Below are 17398 nucleotides of genomic sequence, written 5' to 3'. Positions count from 1 at the left end.
ACTTGCGGCATCGCAGCAGGCCGTGCGAGGCCGTTTGGCGTCCTTCCCGGCATGGGCGATCGGCGTCCGTGGCGTCCGGCACAGGAAGTCTCTGAGTCCTATCTTCTCTGTTCGCAACTGGACAAGAAGTGCGCTCTGGCGCTTACTCAGTCCGTCGTGCAGCCGTAGGACCTTTTTGGTTGGCTTGGGGGTGTAGCGGTATGAGGTCCTGTCAATATCAAGCCGCTCATTCACGTAGACCGTTACCAGCACTGCTGCCTACTATCGGTGGCGATAGCTTCAGGCAACCTGGCTTCTGCCTGTCGTGTCTCAGATGCCTGCCTCAATCGGCACAGGTATAAAATACCGACTACAGTCAATCGTTAGATAGAAGAATCAAGAGTCTTTTGTTGCCCAATTCGCTGGGGACCTTCTACTCGGTCGTCAGTTAGTCATGCACACGTGCAGTGCGACAGGTCCTGCCTCGCTTCTCCACCATCCATCTTGTCGCCCAGGTCTTGTGGACTTCCTTGTTGTCCATGTTTTCCGTGTGGAACGGAGGGAATAGAGCTCCGCGGGCATCTCTGCTCGCGACCCCGTTGCTCCTCTCTCGCGCCATCCTGTTGATTCTTTGGATCCCCTGTCCGCATCTTCATTGCCTTGCACTCCGGTGTGGGCCGGGACCCATCGTATCTCAATCGGCAAGTTCTGTTCCTGCAGTGTGACGTGTTTTAGCCGCTGCTGAAACCGCAGCCTTGTCCAGGATTCAATCTCACGTGACGTAGCACATGTGGCTTGACCGCAGCGCCTGACGCAGATGACTAAAGGGATATGGACCAGTCAAAGAGAGACGTGTGGTATCTCCGGGATTTATGGGGCTGGATAAACAATAATCCGTCCCTCCTGGATGTTGTGCCAGAAATTGCCATTACGACGGCACATGCCCTCGCAAATCAACCCCGCCATTGATCCGTCATATACGCAACAGCTGAACTTTGGAATACCGCCGTACAATCGAGGAAGCCGCGTACTTCACCGGGATCTCGCTATCATCTCGACATCCGTACAAGCCCTCTCGACAGGGATTAAGTTGTCCGCTTTTGCGGCCATTGCAGGTGGACATGTCGGAAGTACGATCGATCTTTTCCGTAGTCGTACACAGGCACTGACATACACGAAGGTCACAGGAGACACATTCCAGTTTATATCATGGCAACACTTCCCCCCAGTCAAGTATACCAGGAGAATGTACTGGCAGGCTGGAAGTGGGAGCATTGCCATAACCTCGGAGGGCAAGGTCACCGACAAGAAACCGACTAAGGAGGACAACACATTTGGCGAAGAGCTTGCCGCTAACTCGGGCGTATATGTCATGGAAACAAGCTTCAAGCTGTTGCGGGCTGATTGACAACAGACAGATAGAGATGTTTGTACAGATGATACCCCGTCGCGAAGCTCATGGGGAGCAGAATTTTGAAGTCGTTCCCGTCCCGGCAGACCCGCACAATGTCACCACACTTGCAAGGCCGGGCCGCGTTTTGCACCAGATTGCTGGACTCCAAACCAGCGAAGACAACGTCGCCTAGCATATCGGCGACCGTGTCGAGATACTCCGTAGACGCTTCAAGTACATGCTTTCCCAGCTCATGACATAGCCATATCTCCAAAAAAAAATCGTCCCCTTCGCAGTTAGGCATGTGTAAGTTGAGAGAGAATGTTATGTTGCCGGGGCCTTCTTGACTCCGCTTCTGACTCCTTTTTAAGCCGACGAACAAGTAGGTTTGTAGCGATGTCCTCGCCTTGTCAAGTGCTGCACCTTCTGCCAACTGGTACCCTGCGGGTACAACGCCACCGTACCCTTCAATTCGCAATGCAGGGTCCGACACCAACCTCTGCGGGTCTGTGGTGTTTTCAGGATAGATCCAGATGGATATTTCTGTTTGATATCAATGCCTGACCGTCCGATCGTAAGAACAACATACCAGAAAAATACTTATTCGCCAATCTGGGCGCGTCTATTCTGACGACGTCATGATAATCGACCCAACACTTGTGCAGGGGCGTGCCCGAGATTTTCGCACGCACTTTCTGGGGGATGCCTTCCGCGTGGAGAAATTTCATGAGACCCGACGGTAGCAGTCGCGCCAAGGCGGTGAACTCTGCTACATTGATTGATGTGGGCGAGAGGCCGGAGAAGTCCGCATCAACATATCGCAGCCTTGCCATAGCCGTGGCATTCTTCCAACTGTCACGATGATGGAAATTTGGCCCTCTCGTTCTCGACAGCATGAAAACAATCTGCCGTTCCCTAATGTCAGATATTTCGTCCGCATTTCTCTCAAGACCGTTTGTCATGGTTGCTATGGTGCGCAAGAGGTTGCGGTGCGCAAGAGGTTGCGGTGCGCAAGGTGCGCAAGGTTGCGGTGCGCAAGAGGTTGCGGTGCGCAAGAGGTTGCGGTGCGCAAGAGGTTGCGGTGCGCAAGAGGTTGCGGTGCGCAAGAGGTTGTATATGAATTAAGTACGTGTGCTTAGTAACTCGCCCCTTGCAGGGCGGCTGCCTGGCGCCCGGGCGCCATTTTAAAATTGGCGCCTGGGCGCCAATTGGGGAAGGAATGGTATTCTATTGGCTCGAGACCTGCCCCCAGACCGACAAGAAAATAGCCCGTCTGCCAGGATCCACATTACGGCGGATACACTACTTGGTGCCGCGGTGTTCCGTGCTTGAGACAACAGGCTTCGCATGCATGCAAGGACCGCTCCATCAACGTCGTCTGGAACAGGATATTGTCCAGGCGGAGGACACCTTGTAGCGCCATTCTATTCAGTTTGATCGTGAATTTGACAGAGTCGAGGTTTCCACATAAGATAAAGTGGCTCTTAGTACCGCGCGCTTCACTATGCACGTGCAGCTATTCCGGAAGGCCTGGCCGCTGTCGAGAAAGTGCGTAGGCCCACTTAGAAAGCTTTTTGACGATTTGAGATCATCAGACGCGCTCGAGATACGATCTAAGTCGAGCGGTGTTGGATATTGCAACCATACTATCTGGTGTTGAGGCATTTATCCAGGCGGTGTCCCTGGCATGTCATGGGGGGGGGGGGGTCGGCCAGTGCTCAACGCAGGCGAAAAAACAGACGGCCGCCAAACTTCTCCAAATGAATACAGCCACTCTAATTAGCTGTGCTACAATGCGCGCTCAGCCGCTAGGCACATTCTCCAGCGTGCCTGGAGATGGCCTGCTGGCAACTCTTGCTGGTGTTGAACGGATGCCGTGGCCCGTCCGACACGGGCGACCAATGACCAGCACGCTGGCTGGAGGGCAATTGGCATCTAAGAGGCTTTTTATTGGTTGAAGTTCTTGCCAGAGGAGCGAGGATGCTGCTCCCAGTTGTTACGGGCCTGAAACTGGTATCATTCAGAGCAATCTGCTTTTTTGACCATGCAGGTACGTGCAGACCATGAGCAGCATATGAGCTAGTGTCGCACTGCACTGATGCATACAGTAACAAGCTGATGACCAGGAAGCAGGCCCCCTACGAATCGGGCAGCGGAAGAACCTCGTTTTCCTATTGAATGAGTGGCACGTCGTCGAGTTTCTTATGACTACCTGTGAGCTGCGATTGAACCCAATTGAGCTAAATGTAATCACGGATTTGACACATAGTAGCTCTAATGCGCGTAACATCTGCAGCTCACCAACACTGTGGCGTTTACTAGTTGTGAAAGAGCGACTTGATAGTGACAGCTTCTCGCAGCACACGACAGAGTCCAAACACCCAACGTCAAAAACTACAGCTATCGACAGGTTCCTGGCTTCGCCTGTTATCTTAAAAAAAGGTTGCAATAACCCATTAACGGCGAACGGCCGACAGAATGGCCTGAACCTCTCCCACAGGAATGACGCATCAAACGCCCAGCACGCAACGACCGGTGCCGAGCAGAATTACACACCACAGACAAACCCGTTCACTGCCGCCTACCTGGCGGAAAAGGTCGGCGCCCAGAAACAGTATTTGCGTGGCTGTCGTGCAGCGGCTGTGTACGCTCAGTGATCGGAGTCGACTCGGTGGAGCATTACGCTGTTTGAGGCATGAGATAGGCCGACACTTCCAGAGACGATGCTGGTCGACAGAAGGAAATACATTGCCACCGATGGAGTCGGAGCAAACATGTACAAGCAGGCCATTTCGGAGTGCAAAACTGTTCACAGGAATTGGCGCATGAATGACACGTCTAACCAACCCACGGTCATGAATGCTGTCCACATCTTCGAAGCCTTGTTGACATCAATTTTGCAGGCCTTCTGTGCGTCCGTCTTACGGAACTCTTTGCCAATACGCAGGCACTCCAGCCTCCGCTGAAAGATGCGGCGCTTGCTCGTGAGATATGTCGCACAATCGAGGCGAAGGGTAGAGGCCAGCGTGACTTCTTCCGGATGCAGTAGGTAGCCATGCGGGTCGTCTCCTAGATCAAGTGGCCGACCATTCCAGTCCACCTTCAGACAGTTGGTCCGGTGGGAGAGCGTGTTGAGTGATGGGCTATAGTCGGGCAGAGCCGTGAAGTCTTTGTCATCACGACTAGCTTGGCCTATCTGGCATGGCTCTGCCATTGAGCGAAAGGCGCACGAAAATAAAGTGAACTCGGTAGATGTCTGAACTTGGCCAGCGACTTCTCGCATTCGTTGTTCAACAACCGCCCCATGCTTGTTCCAGTCTGCCATATTGGACTTAGCCGTGACCTCGCATCGCTTGGGTCGGGCGCGCCGATCGGATTCGAGGAGAGCTCGGTTTCTTCGCAACCAACCTTTGCGGTCAGCGGTGAAGAGTTTCATGATACGTGGTCGAAAGCGGAGAGTACACGCATGATCGACCGAAGCAACTAAGACGGTTGCACCTCTCCCGGACCGTGCTTGGATGTTCGCCTTCAAGTTGTGCCGATATTCAAGACCCCTGCCCGTGTGAATGGGATCGTTCCGAGCCGAGGCGGCCTTCGACATTGAGGCTCCTACAGGCAAGGCCGCTGGAGGCGCTAACAATGCTTGGTGAGCCCTGGATGGCCGCGGAGCATCATCGTTAACCTGCTCACCTGATGCTCGTTTGGTGACAGCTTGCTCTCGACCGGAGAACATGAGACGACTCGCATGGCTGTACATAATTCTTACCGTTTCTCTCCGATGTGTCCATCACGGGTGCAGGCCGAGCAGTCGTACCAGTTTTCCTATTGTCTCCCGCGAGATCCTTGTCACGAAGGTGCAGTAGAAGAAGCTTAAGTCAGGAAGGATTGATGACAAGGGAAGAGAAGTGGGAGGGTGCACTTCACTGTCGTTCTCTAGAGTACCGGACGACAGCGACTCTGGCATGCGTTGTGATGATCGGTCAATGTCCTTTGACGTCTGGTTGTCACAGCGCTTGGACGACTAAAATACAACGCAGGACTGATTGCTTTCAGGATGCTTGAGTCTAGCATATTACTTCACTGATCCTGGCACTCCATTCCAGCCCCCAGCGCTCGAAGTACTGGAGCAGTTTTTGATTCACCGAAGCAGGGTCTTAATTGGGCTGTCAAAATTTAGGCACGACAAGGCCAGGGTGAGCACGGGATGCTACAGAGGGGGCCCATGGCCCCTGCGCTTTAAGCCCACCATCCACTCCTGCGCCCCGTGGAGCTCCACACCATGAAGGTTTACACCCCAAGTCTTCTACACCATCAAGCTTCACACCCTCTCTCATGCTTGCCTAGCGACTGACGGCTTCGCGAAGCGCCGCCAAAGGATTATTCTGGGTGTGGCTCAGGAGCTGAGGAGCGAGAGACAGGGCGCCTTGAACGTCCACCTTCCACAATGGAGGCCTGCTGCAGTGTGCAGTGCATACTGTAATTATAATGAGAAGCCAGAACTGCCTCACAGTTGCAAAAAGGTAGGAGCCGCCAGAAGGGTCTAGGGCCGACACCCCGGACGTCTGCCCAGACTTTCCCACCACCTGTCTGCACCTTGGCTCATTCTGAGGTCACGCGATCCGCAAGTTGACCGTTCATCGCGTCGTCAAAGCTTGCTGCAGAGGGAGTCGGCTGAGCCAACCTGCCTCACTACCGGAATGGCATACGAGCGACCGTGGGAGGGTCTGCGGCCGACACCCTAGACCATCTGTGTCCGTCCGTCTGTTCCCCCTCAAATCCTCTCGTGGCAGGATCAACACCGCACTATACGTACGCATCTGAAGATTCGATGCAGGAGTAGACGCACAAATATGTAAGGCTATGTAGTCACGCACCAGGTGTTACCACAATCAAGACTGACCTAGCTCAAGATCTCGACGGCGGCTTCGAGAAGCAGATGTAGGAATTCGTGCCACGTCCTGAATATTGAAACGATCGAGCATCCGGAGACGTAGGTAAAAGAGAAACCGGTGGCAGTCAGTATGGGGTTCGGAAGAACGCCGCAGCGATAGGAGTCTCAGGACATGATGGAAATGCTTCTCAATCAACAGGCCGAGAGGATTGAGAATGAAAGGCGACATTTCATTTTCACTGATGTCTCGAGCCTATTGGGACAGGACCCAAGAAAATTGTAATACATTGAATCTAATTCTTCTAGTAGCACGCTTCGTTTGCTGCCGAGGAACTGGCATAGAGGCCGCGCTGAATTGCACGAATCTTGTTCCTATCACGGTGCTCTGTAGCCTGTAAGTCCGATTTTATGCCTTCCACGTTTGTATCCACAATATAGCGGCGTCGTACGGTCGAACTTCGAGAAGGTACGATGGCTCGTCGGAAGTCAAATCGCGCAAATTGCTCTAACGTCGAGGGCGGTGGCCGCAGACGTGGTGCAGCCGAAGTCTGGATTGCCGAAATCACCAGTTCGTTGCTCATCGACACTAATGAAAAGCGTCTGTCAGGGTGAGGGGAGTTCCCGCTCGGGCGTCGTGCATGCCATCACTAGTAACTCTGTGATCCGAACTGAGAGCGATGGAACTTGCAGAGAGTTTCGGGGGAACTGGGTAGCGAACACGAAGAACCGGAGCGATTTCTGGATCACTTCGTCCCTTACGCAGCCGTTGAAGCCTGAGTAGTGTGAAGCATGTAGGCTTGCAGGATGAGTGGTGTGAAGCCAAGTCGGCTTCAAGGACGAGTGGTGTGAAGGTCCCAGGATGTGTGGTGTGAAGCAAAATCGGCTTGCAGGACGTGTGGTGTGAAGCTCGCAGGATGTGTGGTGTGAAGCATGTGGGCTTGCAAGTCGTGTGGTCTAAGTCTCACAGGACGAGTGGTGTGAAGCATGAAGGCTTGCAGGACGTGTGGTGTGGAGCAAAATCGGCTTCCAGGACGTGTGGTGTGAAGCTTGCAAGACGTGTGCTGCAAAGTTGTCCCCGCTGCTCGCAGGCCTTTCCAGCTCATGCCCATCGCAGCTTCGTGATGAGGGATCCCGCGTCCAAGTTCTGGCGAAATTGCCAGGGCAAGGGGTAAGACCAGGGTGGGCACATGGGTGCAGACAAGGATCGGTGTCCCCTGTCATTCAGCGCACCAGCAGCTTCTTTGCTTCACACCACACGCCCTGCAAGTCTGCATGCTTCACACCACTCGTCCTGGAAGCCGATTCTGCTCCACACCACTCGTCCTGCAAGCCTGCATGCTTCACATCACTCGTCCTGCGAGCTGCACACCGAACACACTGCCTAGGACCAGGGGCAAGACCGGGCAGATACAGGGGTGCAGTACAGTACAAGGATCCGTATTGTTCAATCAATGGAGCTTCACACCACGAGTCTCCACACCATCGCACTTGACACCTCGCCATGCTTGCTTGCCTGCAACGTTGACAGCCTCGCCTGAGCGCTGGAAACGGCTCATGCTGGGTGCGGTCGTGCAGTCGGCGGGAGACTGTCAACCCGCAAAGTTGACCGTCCATCATCAGTCGTTGAAACCCGTATGTAGTGGAGCCAAAACTGCCTCATACGAGAGTGGGGCAGACACGGCCGCGGAAGGGTCTAGGAGCGATGCCCCAGACCCTCTGTTTCCGGTCTGTTCCCAACCGGTCTCGTCGAATGACCTGGCCAGCGCTCTACTCTAGGCGTTCACGCCGACGTGATGTATGCTACGGCGCATGGTTGCCCCCATGAAAAAGAGCATGCTGATGCGTTGCACAGTTGGACTCGGACGAAGAGCGCGAATTCGAATCCGAAAATGACGGAGGCAATGTCAAAGTCATTTCAACCGGCTCACCCGCAAGGTGATGTCTTGGCTCGGCACAACCAATTGCAAGATCAGGTAGCACGGCAATCAGTCCCTATCAGTTTACGGTGTTCTGACAAATGGGGTGCAGCTGTTGTTATTCTATCGTTCGATAACTTTTTTGGAACTCTCGAGGTCTCGTTTTACTGTGCATTTTCCTTAGTGACTCTAAGGTATATGTTGAGATGCCCATTTTTGTCATTCGAAATCTGCGGCGGAAGGCAGCTGCCACGAAGCGTGGCCGTTAGATAGCAGTTCTGTGGAAGATGGAAACTCATACTTCTCGTCATCTCCTAGTTTGATTCCTATGTCTAGATTTCTTCGTTACGGTAGAAACACCGCTGCCGCTGCTGGAGTGCTCGAATGTAGTCCAAAGTGTGTATGTCTAACTACGCTTCCTCCGCCGTCGCTTGTTTTTCGTTTCGCGCTTGACGCGGACTTCCGGGTCCATTGCCTTCTCTGGCACCCACCAAGACCTATCTTCGTCTGCTCCGTCGAAATTCAAGAATAGTATCTTGTACCACAGTGCTTTGCCCCTGAACTGCGTTTGGAGTATCTCAATCCCGTCCCGGAAACCCCGATAAGCTCTTTTGAGTTCAGCAATGCTCTGATCAGGGACGTTGCTTTCTGGCTCCCAACTTGTACTCCCCCCCTCCCATTTAACCAGAAACAGCTCCGTCCCCTGAGTCTTCCACATTGCAAGCAAGCATTCGATGGGGTATTGATCTGAACTTTGTTCATTGTCCGAGATGGATGAATCAGACTCAGAAGGTGAGACCGACCAACCAGACTCATCGTCTCTGTGACCGTTGCAGGGCGTGGAAGGTACCGCGGTAGCGGGCATGTTGCTGTCCAGAAGCACTAGATCAGCAGTTGGCAGTACACTAGGTTCCCGTGATGGCAACGTCAGCGCCTGCAAGCTTCCCGTCATCGAACCTCGGTGTTCTTTGAACTTCAACTTCTGCTCTCCTTTGGTGCATTCGGGTCTCAATTCGTTGTTCTGCCCTTCTAGGGTAAAAGCCTTGGGCTTCGCAATGCTGTGTACATCGTCAAGATGGCGCCACAGTTCGTTTGCTGAGTTGCAGGAGACGGGACATAGTCCATGGGGGCACGCAAAGGTGCCTGGGCCTCGACTTGCAAAATATCGCGCCAAACAAGCTGAAATGTGGCGCTGCCAGCACGTTTTGTCTGTAAATTGTTTCATCCGTTCGTGGGCCGGCATGTCCTGGCTTCCCAGGTGAACTGGACAGTACCCTGCACAGGCTACAGCGTGACGGAAAACGACGAGATCGCAGCGAAATGGGATGTCGTCCTTGTCGATGTGAGTTTGACAATGGTGCGTCCATTCTTCCTTACTTTCCACCCACGTGCTGCATTGGAAGCAAAATTTTGCAAAACCAGCCTTCTGCTTATAGTGAGATTCGTGGCATTTGTACACATGCTCCCACCTTCTTGCTGCTGGTATGCTAGTGCGCAGGGTCAGCAGCAGGAAATATAGAGTGGCTCTATTTCGCTTCGGATAAATTTACCTGGCCATCTTCCTACCGCATGAGGGAACCGCACAGTGGCCATTGATGGGCCTCATGACGGCCTGATATGCCGTGCTGTTGTCATCCCTACGCAGGGCAACAAGGTCCTTCAATGCACAGACCCATTTCGGGCTTCGCGGTGGCACCCGCAACACCATCGTTTCAGCAAGGCGCAGGCGTTCAGGAGGCAGCATATGAGAGATGCGGCGGAAATGATTTCGGCGCCAGTCTTGTTGTAGATGCGGTTCTTTACTCGGTTCGTAATTGATCTGTTGGTTGGTCTGAATTTCTCCGAGCATCTTTCTTTCGATTGCTTTCCGTCGATCGTACTCCAAACTCCGCTGTGCTTTCAATTGGTCTTTCTCGTCCGTGGTGATGGCTTCACTTATCCGCACATTGAGTTCTTCAATCCGCTGAGTCACCACTTTGTAATCTGCGCTGTCACGAAGCTCTTCTCGGTCTCTGGCTGATAGTGACAGTGGAAGATTTGGATTCCACCGCATGGTTGCAGATCGGAAGTCTTCTGCGAGGTCTGTCCTTTGTCGCATCTTGAGGTATGTTCCGGCGCCGTCCACTGTAGATATGTTCCCGAGATAATGGTCGACTAGAACACCTGTGTTATGTTGAGAAGCAAAACGAAGTACTTGGCCAAGAGAGTAGCCGTTATCTGTAGGGAGTTAGATGGGGTGCCTTCTTGAAATGGGACGTAACCCGTCTTACCATTGCAATTGATGAGGATCTCTCGGCGAGGCGCATGAAGTCCCAAGCCTGTGGTGAGGCCTGCTCGCTTTGCCCATTTTGATCCGTCCGTGCCGAACGAATCTGGGCTTCGTGACTCGTCCGCAGGGCCTTTGCCAGTCCACTTGGGAAATACAGGCTTTTCTAGCATGCTGTGGTCCCATTCAATAAGTCGAAAATTTCCGTTTCGAGGAGGCTCCAGGGCAAGGGCCTGCTCAACCGTCTCGAGTTCAGGAGATGCATCTGAAGAGATAAAATTGGCAAGCCAGTGCAAGAGCGGTTGGGCAAACAGAGGCGGTGGAATCTCGTCTGGGCCTTCTATTTGTTCGGCGAATGGGTGTTCAGGTCTGCCTTTCATTTAGTTTTTGACTTTATTGCGAAGACAGGGGGTCTTACTGATTCTTATCTGTCGCTTTGCAGATTTCTCTCGTGAACTTTAGTTTGAACTCTGGTTTACCTTTTGTCCACGAAACCAGGAGTACCAGATCCTGACAGGGTTTAGTCGCAAAGGTCAGGCAGCGATCCAGTGAGGCAGGGGGGACCGTACCTGATACCGTGCTTGGCACACTTCTTGACGCCTCGCTGAGGTGAAACAGTGGGTATTCAATATATTCGCATTGTCTAGGCGGCATCCGTCGTGTATGTAGTCATGATAGTCGCCACACCAGTAGTACTTTTGCATGTGGACGTAATTCTCGATGGTGAGGAAAGTCTTCGTCTTTTGGCCTTTCTTGCCCGTGAGTAGTCCGATTTTCTTTGCCAGCTCGCCTTCAATATACTGGCCTTCCAGTTAGCATGGAAGCCGCCAAGATGTAGAAGGAGCGCTAACCGGGGCCATAGATCGCTGCACATCTTGAGGTATAACCGTATTGTGCTCGCGCTGCCAAGCATTGCAGAAGCGTCTCATCTCTACACGCACGCTCGCTGGGGCCGCGCGGCCTTGGTCCGCCTTGTGGAGTCTCCCTTTCGCTGTTCGGGCAACGCACTCGGCAAATTGCTTCAACGTCTGGATGTTCGTCGGTGTCGAACCAGGGAATGCCTTCTCGAAACTGGCAACTTGTTAGCTGACATCACAGGCTGTCAGGGTTAATGAACTCACGCTTTCCACAAAACCAATGTCTTTCTGTATCTTTGCGCGGTCTTCTCATTAATGTTTCGGTGCACGATGTGGGCGTTGATTTGATTTGGGTCTGTGGGCATGCCATCCTTGATGGCAGCTGCCACACGCCTGTCGGCATCTCCCTCAGAGCTCCTTCGTCGGTCTCGCATTGTACAACAATACAGGACAGAAGTCTCCCGAGCGCCAGACTAGCGAGACTGTCAAAGCTGCGCGGTGAACCACTGCGTGCGTTGTGCCGGCGGCAGAAACACAGCGCGAGCAAGTGCGGATGCCGGCAAATATATAGCGTGGAGGCAGGTTGTGTGTGTGCCTTGGCACACTGATTATACTCGGAAAGCATCGGCATCTGCCAGCATGCGGCGCCCATTATGGTGAGCTTAAACGCAGCTCATGAAGAGCTCAGGGCGACTCAGGGTGGCTCAGGGTCGGCTCAGGGCCAGCTCAGGGCAGCTCCCTGAGCAGCCTGCTTAGCGCCTGAGCCGGACACCATTAAAGCAGCCTTGGGCGCAGGGGTGCAAAAAGTCGAGATTCGGATCTTGTTACAGGCAGGAATATGCTGGAGAACGCGTCCCCCGACTACGGGATGCATTACTCTTTGCGCGCGAGCTCGGGATACTTTACCAGCTTGAGCTCAAGATTTACGATCAGAACGACATAGTATTTCGGAAACTGAGGGAGCTCATCGACGAGCTAAAGTGCGCCGATCTTTTGCAGTTCTCATCGTTTGACTTTGCTCAATTGAGGGATCTCAAAGAGGCGTTCCCCCAAATTCCGACAGTCGCACTTTCATACTCGCGATTCATCGACCCCACGTCTCTGGCACGACAAGCCAACGTCGACGCTGTCAATATCGAAATGCAGCATTTTCCAAGCGGCGAAGTACATCAGCTCCACCAGGAAGGCTTTGCGGTCTTTCTTTTCATCCCAAGCCCGGAGTCGCTTGCGAAGCTCAAGTCGTATGGGGTTGATGTGGAGAGACAGATCGTTGACTGGGTTCGGGAAGGATTGTTGGATCAGGTTGTCAGTGACGACGTTGCACAGACGAAAAGTATTGTAGCTCAGGCACAGAAGTGAATGGGTGAAGAGAGACGCCAAACAAAACAATAGAACCCTAGAATGAACAGTGCATGGTTCTATCATGACAAGCTCCAAGCATGTGAAATCCACGGTCTTCCAATATTGGCCTTAGCTGTTCGATCACGCATGTCAACAAACAAGACAACGCACCCGAGGTTTATCCTTGAATTGCAGTCGTTGGGTAGGGAACGACGTCTTACCCCGCCTGCCGATGTCGAACTTGCGACAACTCCAGGCCCCGGTGACTCAACAGCATATTTCGATCCAGGGACGTTCTGAGCTTGCAGCAATGCCACCAGCACAGGAAGAGATGGAGGGACGGCCGAAGGGCCGTGCTTCCTACATCAATCTGAACCCACATTATCGGGGTCGAGTGCGAAGCGGATGTCTGACCTGTCGGTCTTGCAAAGTTAAATGCGACGAGCATCGCCCAAAGTGCAAACGGTGTGTTCGACTAAAACGCGGATGCGTCTACCCGAATCCAACCAGCCGACAACCAAGTGCAACTCTTTGCGATGCCGAGGAGGAGCTATCTGGCCAGCAGCATTCCAGTTGTAACCCGTCAGTGTCTGAACAAGATCTCGACATGGAAAGCCGGTGTGGTGTCTTGTTGAGGTACTCTGGGTCTATACAAGACACCGAGCCGGATCCTCATCCGAAGTCACCATCCCAGACCCGTTTGCCCTCGCCAGGCGGCTTGGAACTCTCGTTACCGGTGATGCAGGAGCTGGATCAGGCGGAAGAACGATTAGTGACAGGCTCGGAGACCTTGTCACAGATGATATCGCGAGACATCCACCTGTGCATTACGATCGACTGGCTGTCCGCGAACGAGAGTCTCCATCCGCTCTCATTCACCTATTTCCTGCACGAAGTCGACTTTCACCTAGTCACGCCCTTTGATCCAGTCAACTGGGAGCGGATGAAGAGTTATGCGGTGAAAGTTGCCACACGACACAAGCCTGTAGCGACGGCCATTTCTGCTTTGGAGTTGCTCTTCAGGGCCCAGCACCACGCATTGTCCAACATCACTGCAATAAACCGGTATGAAAAGGCCAAAACAACATTCATGGCGACGGTTGCAGGTGCCGGCAACGGGATGGACTTCGAGTGCATTCTTATCACCGTCTTCATCCTCACGCTGTTTTCGGTCCTACTCTTCGAAGGAGAGGACTGCATTCTGAAGCAGCCCCATGGGCCCCTTCTCGAGAAGTTGGAAGCTTGGTCATTACCGAGAGTTGAAACTGAAACGCCAGTTGTATCTCGAATAACCGCTTGGCTGAGTATCATGCATGCCGCGGCAAGGAGAGGGGGGAACCGTGGCATCATGTCGGCAAGTGTGCTCGAGTTACTGTCCGGTGCAGACGACGAATTCCCCAGCCTGGTGCCTCTCGAACCAGACAGTCGATACCCTATTGCTTCACACGAAAGTCTATGCGCGACTGTTTTCGACTTCTATCGTGCACTGCAAAGGCTGTCACTCAAGGTTGCCAACTTGAGTCATTACCACCGGTCAAGACGTACGAGTGCGGACCAAGACGACGTCATCAAGCTCATGGCTAGTATCGAAGCACAGCTGCATGCACTGTGGCAGTCACGGCCAGAGATAATGAGATGTGACTTGATTGCAATCCGTTCCCGATCGCCGTCCTCGAACCTGAGGCCGTTAGCCCGCTTGGTTGCCGTTTCCGCGGCTGCGTATTACGCGGAGCGCATCGAGATTGGCCGCAACCCGAGTCAACAGCAGTCTGCGACTCCAGAGGCGCAAGAGGCAATGCGCCAGATACGTCATCTTGTCGAAGATGAGCGAAATGCATCGGAAAGGGGGCAGGTCAGCCAGGGGTTCCTGCGGCCACTGTTTCTGTACGCCATCGAGGCAACGGATAGTGCACATGTGCAATGGGCAATTGGCGCAATGAAGGAAATCAAGGACCCCATCTGTCGGAGCGACTTTTTCGCATCGTACGCACAATGTATTGCAGAAGCACAGAGAATGCTGGGGAGGAGATGCACGACGAGATGGGTCTGCTACCAGAGTTTTGGTGTAGGACCTCCAATTTTGTGATTCGACTGTCTCGATCGAAGCTCCAGCTTTCGTATCGAACAAGGTTACCGCTGTTGGCGACGGACGTGCAGACTTGGTAATGCCTGGGCAGAGCTCATGCTTGTCGCGTTGCGACCATGCCGCCACAAGTGCAATCGCCGGACAAAGCCAGTGGCCGCCACAGGGCAAGTTCTTCGGTTCGGCTGCCATGTGCACCCGCGGCGCGACCCTCGCGCCAGGGGCTTTAAGCTTGAACACCGCGCCCGCGCCCCCTGGCGACACACGGAGGTCACTGGCAGCTAGAAGCCAGAACGATGCGGGCGACTCTCCTGTCGGCACTTGTGACGCAACCGCAGAGAAAGCCGCTTCGGGCTGAAATGAGGAGCCGGGATGGACTCCTCAGCCGCAAGGCATGCGGCCAAAATGTTGCGGAATGCCTTGCGAGACCCCTGCCAATGGCCTCCAGACGGTTAGCGCTTATCGTGTTATTTTTGTGCATCGGATTGCGATTGTCCAGGACTCCAAAATGCTCGTGTGATATTTATCCGTCAAGAGGCCATGAGGCTTTGATCCTCGAGCGTCCCGTCTTGTCGCCGCTGGGCCAAACGCTCTTTCTCCGTCTCCGTCTTTGTATACTTGTTTTCGCCGGTATTTTCAGCAGAGTCACCATGCGCAACCTACGAAGCCTCGTTGTCGCATTGGCGGCCACAGTCGCTGCGCTCCCTGGCGCGTGGGCGGCTGTGGTGCCACCGCTGGCCGCCGACAGTGTCGAGACCCAGACCAACGAGATCCGTGCCCTGCCGGCGTCGGGATACTTTGACCTCAAGGCCCCGTCGCTGGATCTCTTCCGCCACAAGACGCTGCAGGATGACACGGTGCAGCAGGGGTTCGCCTTTGACCAGCAGAACCGGCGGCTGTTTGTGTCACAGCGACGCAACGGCGCGGCTGAGACCGCCGGCGACCTGACGATTACCCAGCTCGACTTTTCTGGCAAGAACATCGGGCACATGTATCTCAAGGGCTTTGGCCACGGCGTTGCATTCGCCGCGCAGGGCGTCGGCAAAGACACGTACCTGTGGACTGAAGTCGACGCCAGCAAGAGCGGCTATGGGCAGCAGCTCGCGCGGTTCAAGTTTGTCCACGGCAAGACGCTGAGCAAGAGCACGAGCGGGCTCACCAAGTTCAAGCCGTTCCCCAAGGGCGGCTCCATGACCTGCGTCATCAACCCCGTCGACAACACCCTCGTCGTGCGGTACCAGCTCTCCGGGGCCAAGTGGATTGCCGCGTTCCCGCTCGCCAGCGCGACAAAGGGCGACTTCTCCAAGCCGCTCGTCAACTTCAAGCAGCCCGACGTCAAGGGCAAATCAGACGTCTTCCAGGGTTACGCAGCATACGGCCAGTACCTCTACGTCCTGACGGGCACGTCGTACGAGAAGAGCGGTGGCGCCGTCAATTCCGAAGTCGCCAGCATCGACATGAATACGGGAACAGCCCATCAGAAGCCGGCGCTGACCAAGGCAGGCGAGTCGCTCGAGTTTCGGGAACCCGAAGGCATGGGCGTGTACACGACGGCGGCGGGCGAGCCACGCCTCTTCCTAGGCTTCGCGTCGGGCAAGGGCGGCGACCGTCGGTCAAACCTCTTTTACAAGAAGGTGATGGTCAAGAAGTAGGGGACAGGACACGGCATGTGGCCACGGGCCGGCAGGCCATCTATACCCGGGGAGCATGTATATAGTAGGCTATCGGGCATGACCTGAGGAAATTTGCAGTTCGTTTCATATGCCTGTCGGCCATGGCTCCGTCAGTCAACCAATGCAACCGTCGTAACACAGGATACCCGGCGGCAAACGTGTGATTTGTCAAGTCGAGGTCGGTACTTTCTTCGCCTTCGCGAGCCTGCACACGCATGCCGCACGACCGTTGCAAGCTCTTCTGCCACAGTTCCTGAACCCTGCTTGCAGCACGGACAATGCCAAAATAGGGCAGCCGGGCGCTGCTCCCCCCGGCCCTGGCCACCTCCCACCGTGGTCGGGAGTTCGTCATACCGTGTCGCGAGCCACTTCTGGGCAAGTCAGCGCTCCCATGATTGATGAACGTGCAACTGTTCGAGCAGTCGAGGTTCATGTCCCCTCAATCGGTCCATATGCTGTGGGTGGTCGCGATGAAGGAATGCGTTGACGACAATGCCCTGTCAACTCTGTGAGTATTACCCGCCTTGCAGTCGGTACCATGTACAGCGAGCCTATCCCTTGCGATGTAGAATGTGCCGCTAAGAACCCCGCGCGAATTGGGAGTTGGCGGAGCTGGCTCTCCAGCATGGTTGTCGCAGCCGGTCGGAGTAGCTAGTCGCCGGAGCCGTTCGGAGCCGCTCACTCCTGCAGTCGCACCTCGTCTTTTTCCTCGTTCATGCCAATCGAGTCATTCATAGCAGGAACGCGTTGCTTGGGGCGGTTTAGCCCCCTCTAGACCGTCAAAGAGTCGAGCAGCCATTCGCAAGCTTGGAAGCCGGCAGCCGTCCCGCTATCCTGCCTAATAAACAGGGCTTGCATACAGCGGGACTAACCCCATATCACACCTGGTGGGATGTGGTGGAAGGCCCCTGAACCTCGTGCAGCATGTGGCTTGAAGACTCCAGGCGGCTGCGCCCGTCAGCTGCACTCCTGAAAGGTTCTCCACTTCCCACCTGACCA

At 54.3% G+C, this 17398-nt stretch overlaps 2 protein-coding genes across 2 annotated transcripts; one reads left to right on the top strand and one right to left on the bottom strand.

Annotated features, from left to right (window-relative positions):
• Positions 1-10903: 10903 nt before the first annotated feature.
• On the bottom strand, positions 10904-11736 carry PLICBS_000019 (uncharacterized protein; the record flags this gene model as incomplete). Its single annotated transcript, XM_065599462.1, has 4 exons — positions 10904-10955; positions 11133-11245; positions 11297-11516; positions 11567-11736. The coding sequence occupies 4 exons, from the start codon at positions 11734-11736 to the stop codon at positions 10904-10906; spliced, it is 555 nt and encodes a 184-aa protein (XP_065455534.1).
• Positions 11737-15376: 3640 nt separating this feature from the next.
• Positions 15377-16378, top strand: PLICBS_000018 (uncharacterized protein; the record flags this gene model as incomplete). Its single annotated transcript, XM_018327412.1, has 1 exon — positions 15377-16378. One exon carries the CDS (start codon positions 15377-15379, stop codon positions 16376-16378), a length of 1002 nt encoding a protein of 333 aa, XP_018174108.1.
• Between the last annotated feature and the right edge of the window lie 1020 nt (positions 16379-17398).

Source organism: Purpureocillium lilacinum, assembly GCF_023168085.1.
Source record: "Purpureocillium lilacinum CBS 284.36 DNA, scaffold_1, whole genome shotgun sequence".
NCBI classification, from domain to species: Eukaryota; Fungi; Ascomycota; class Sordariomycetes; order Hypocreales; family Ophiocordycipitaceae; genus Purpureocillium; species Purpureocillium lilacinum.
The sequence above is the reverse complement of the archived record's forward strand: the minus strand, read 5'-3'. Positions and strand labels throughout refer to the sequence as shown.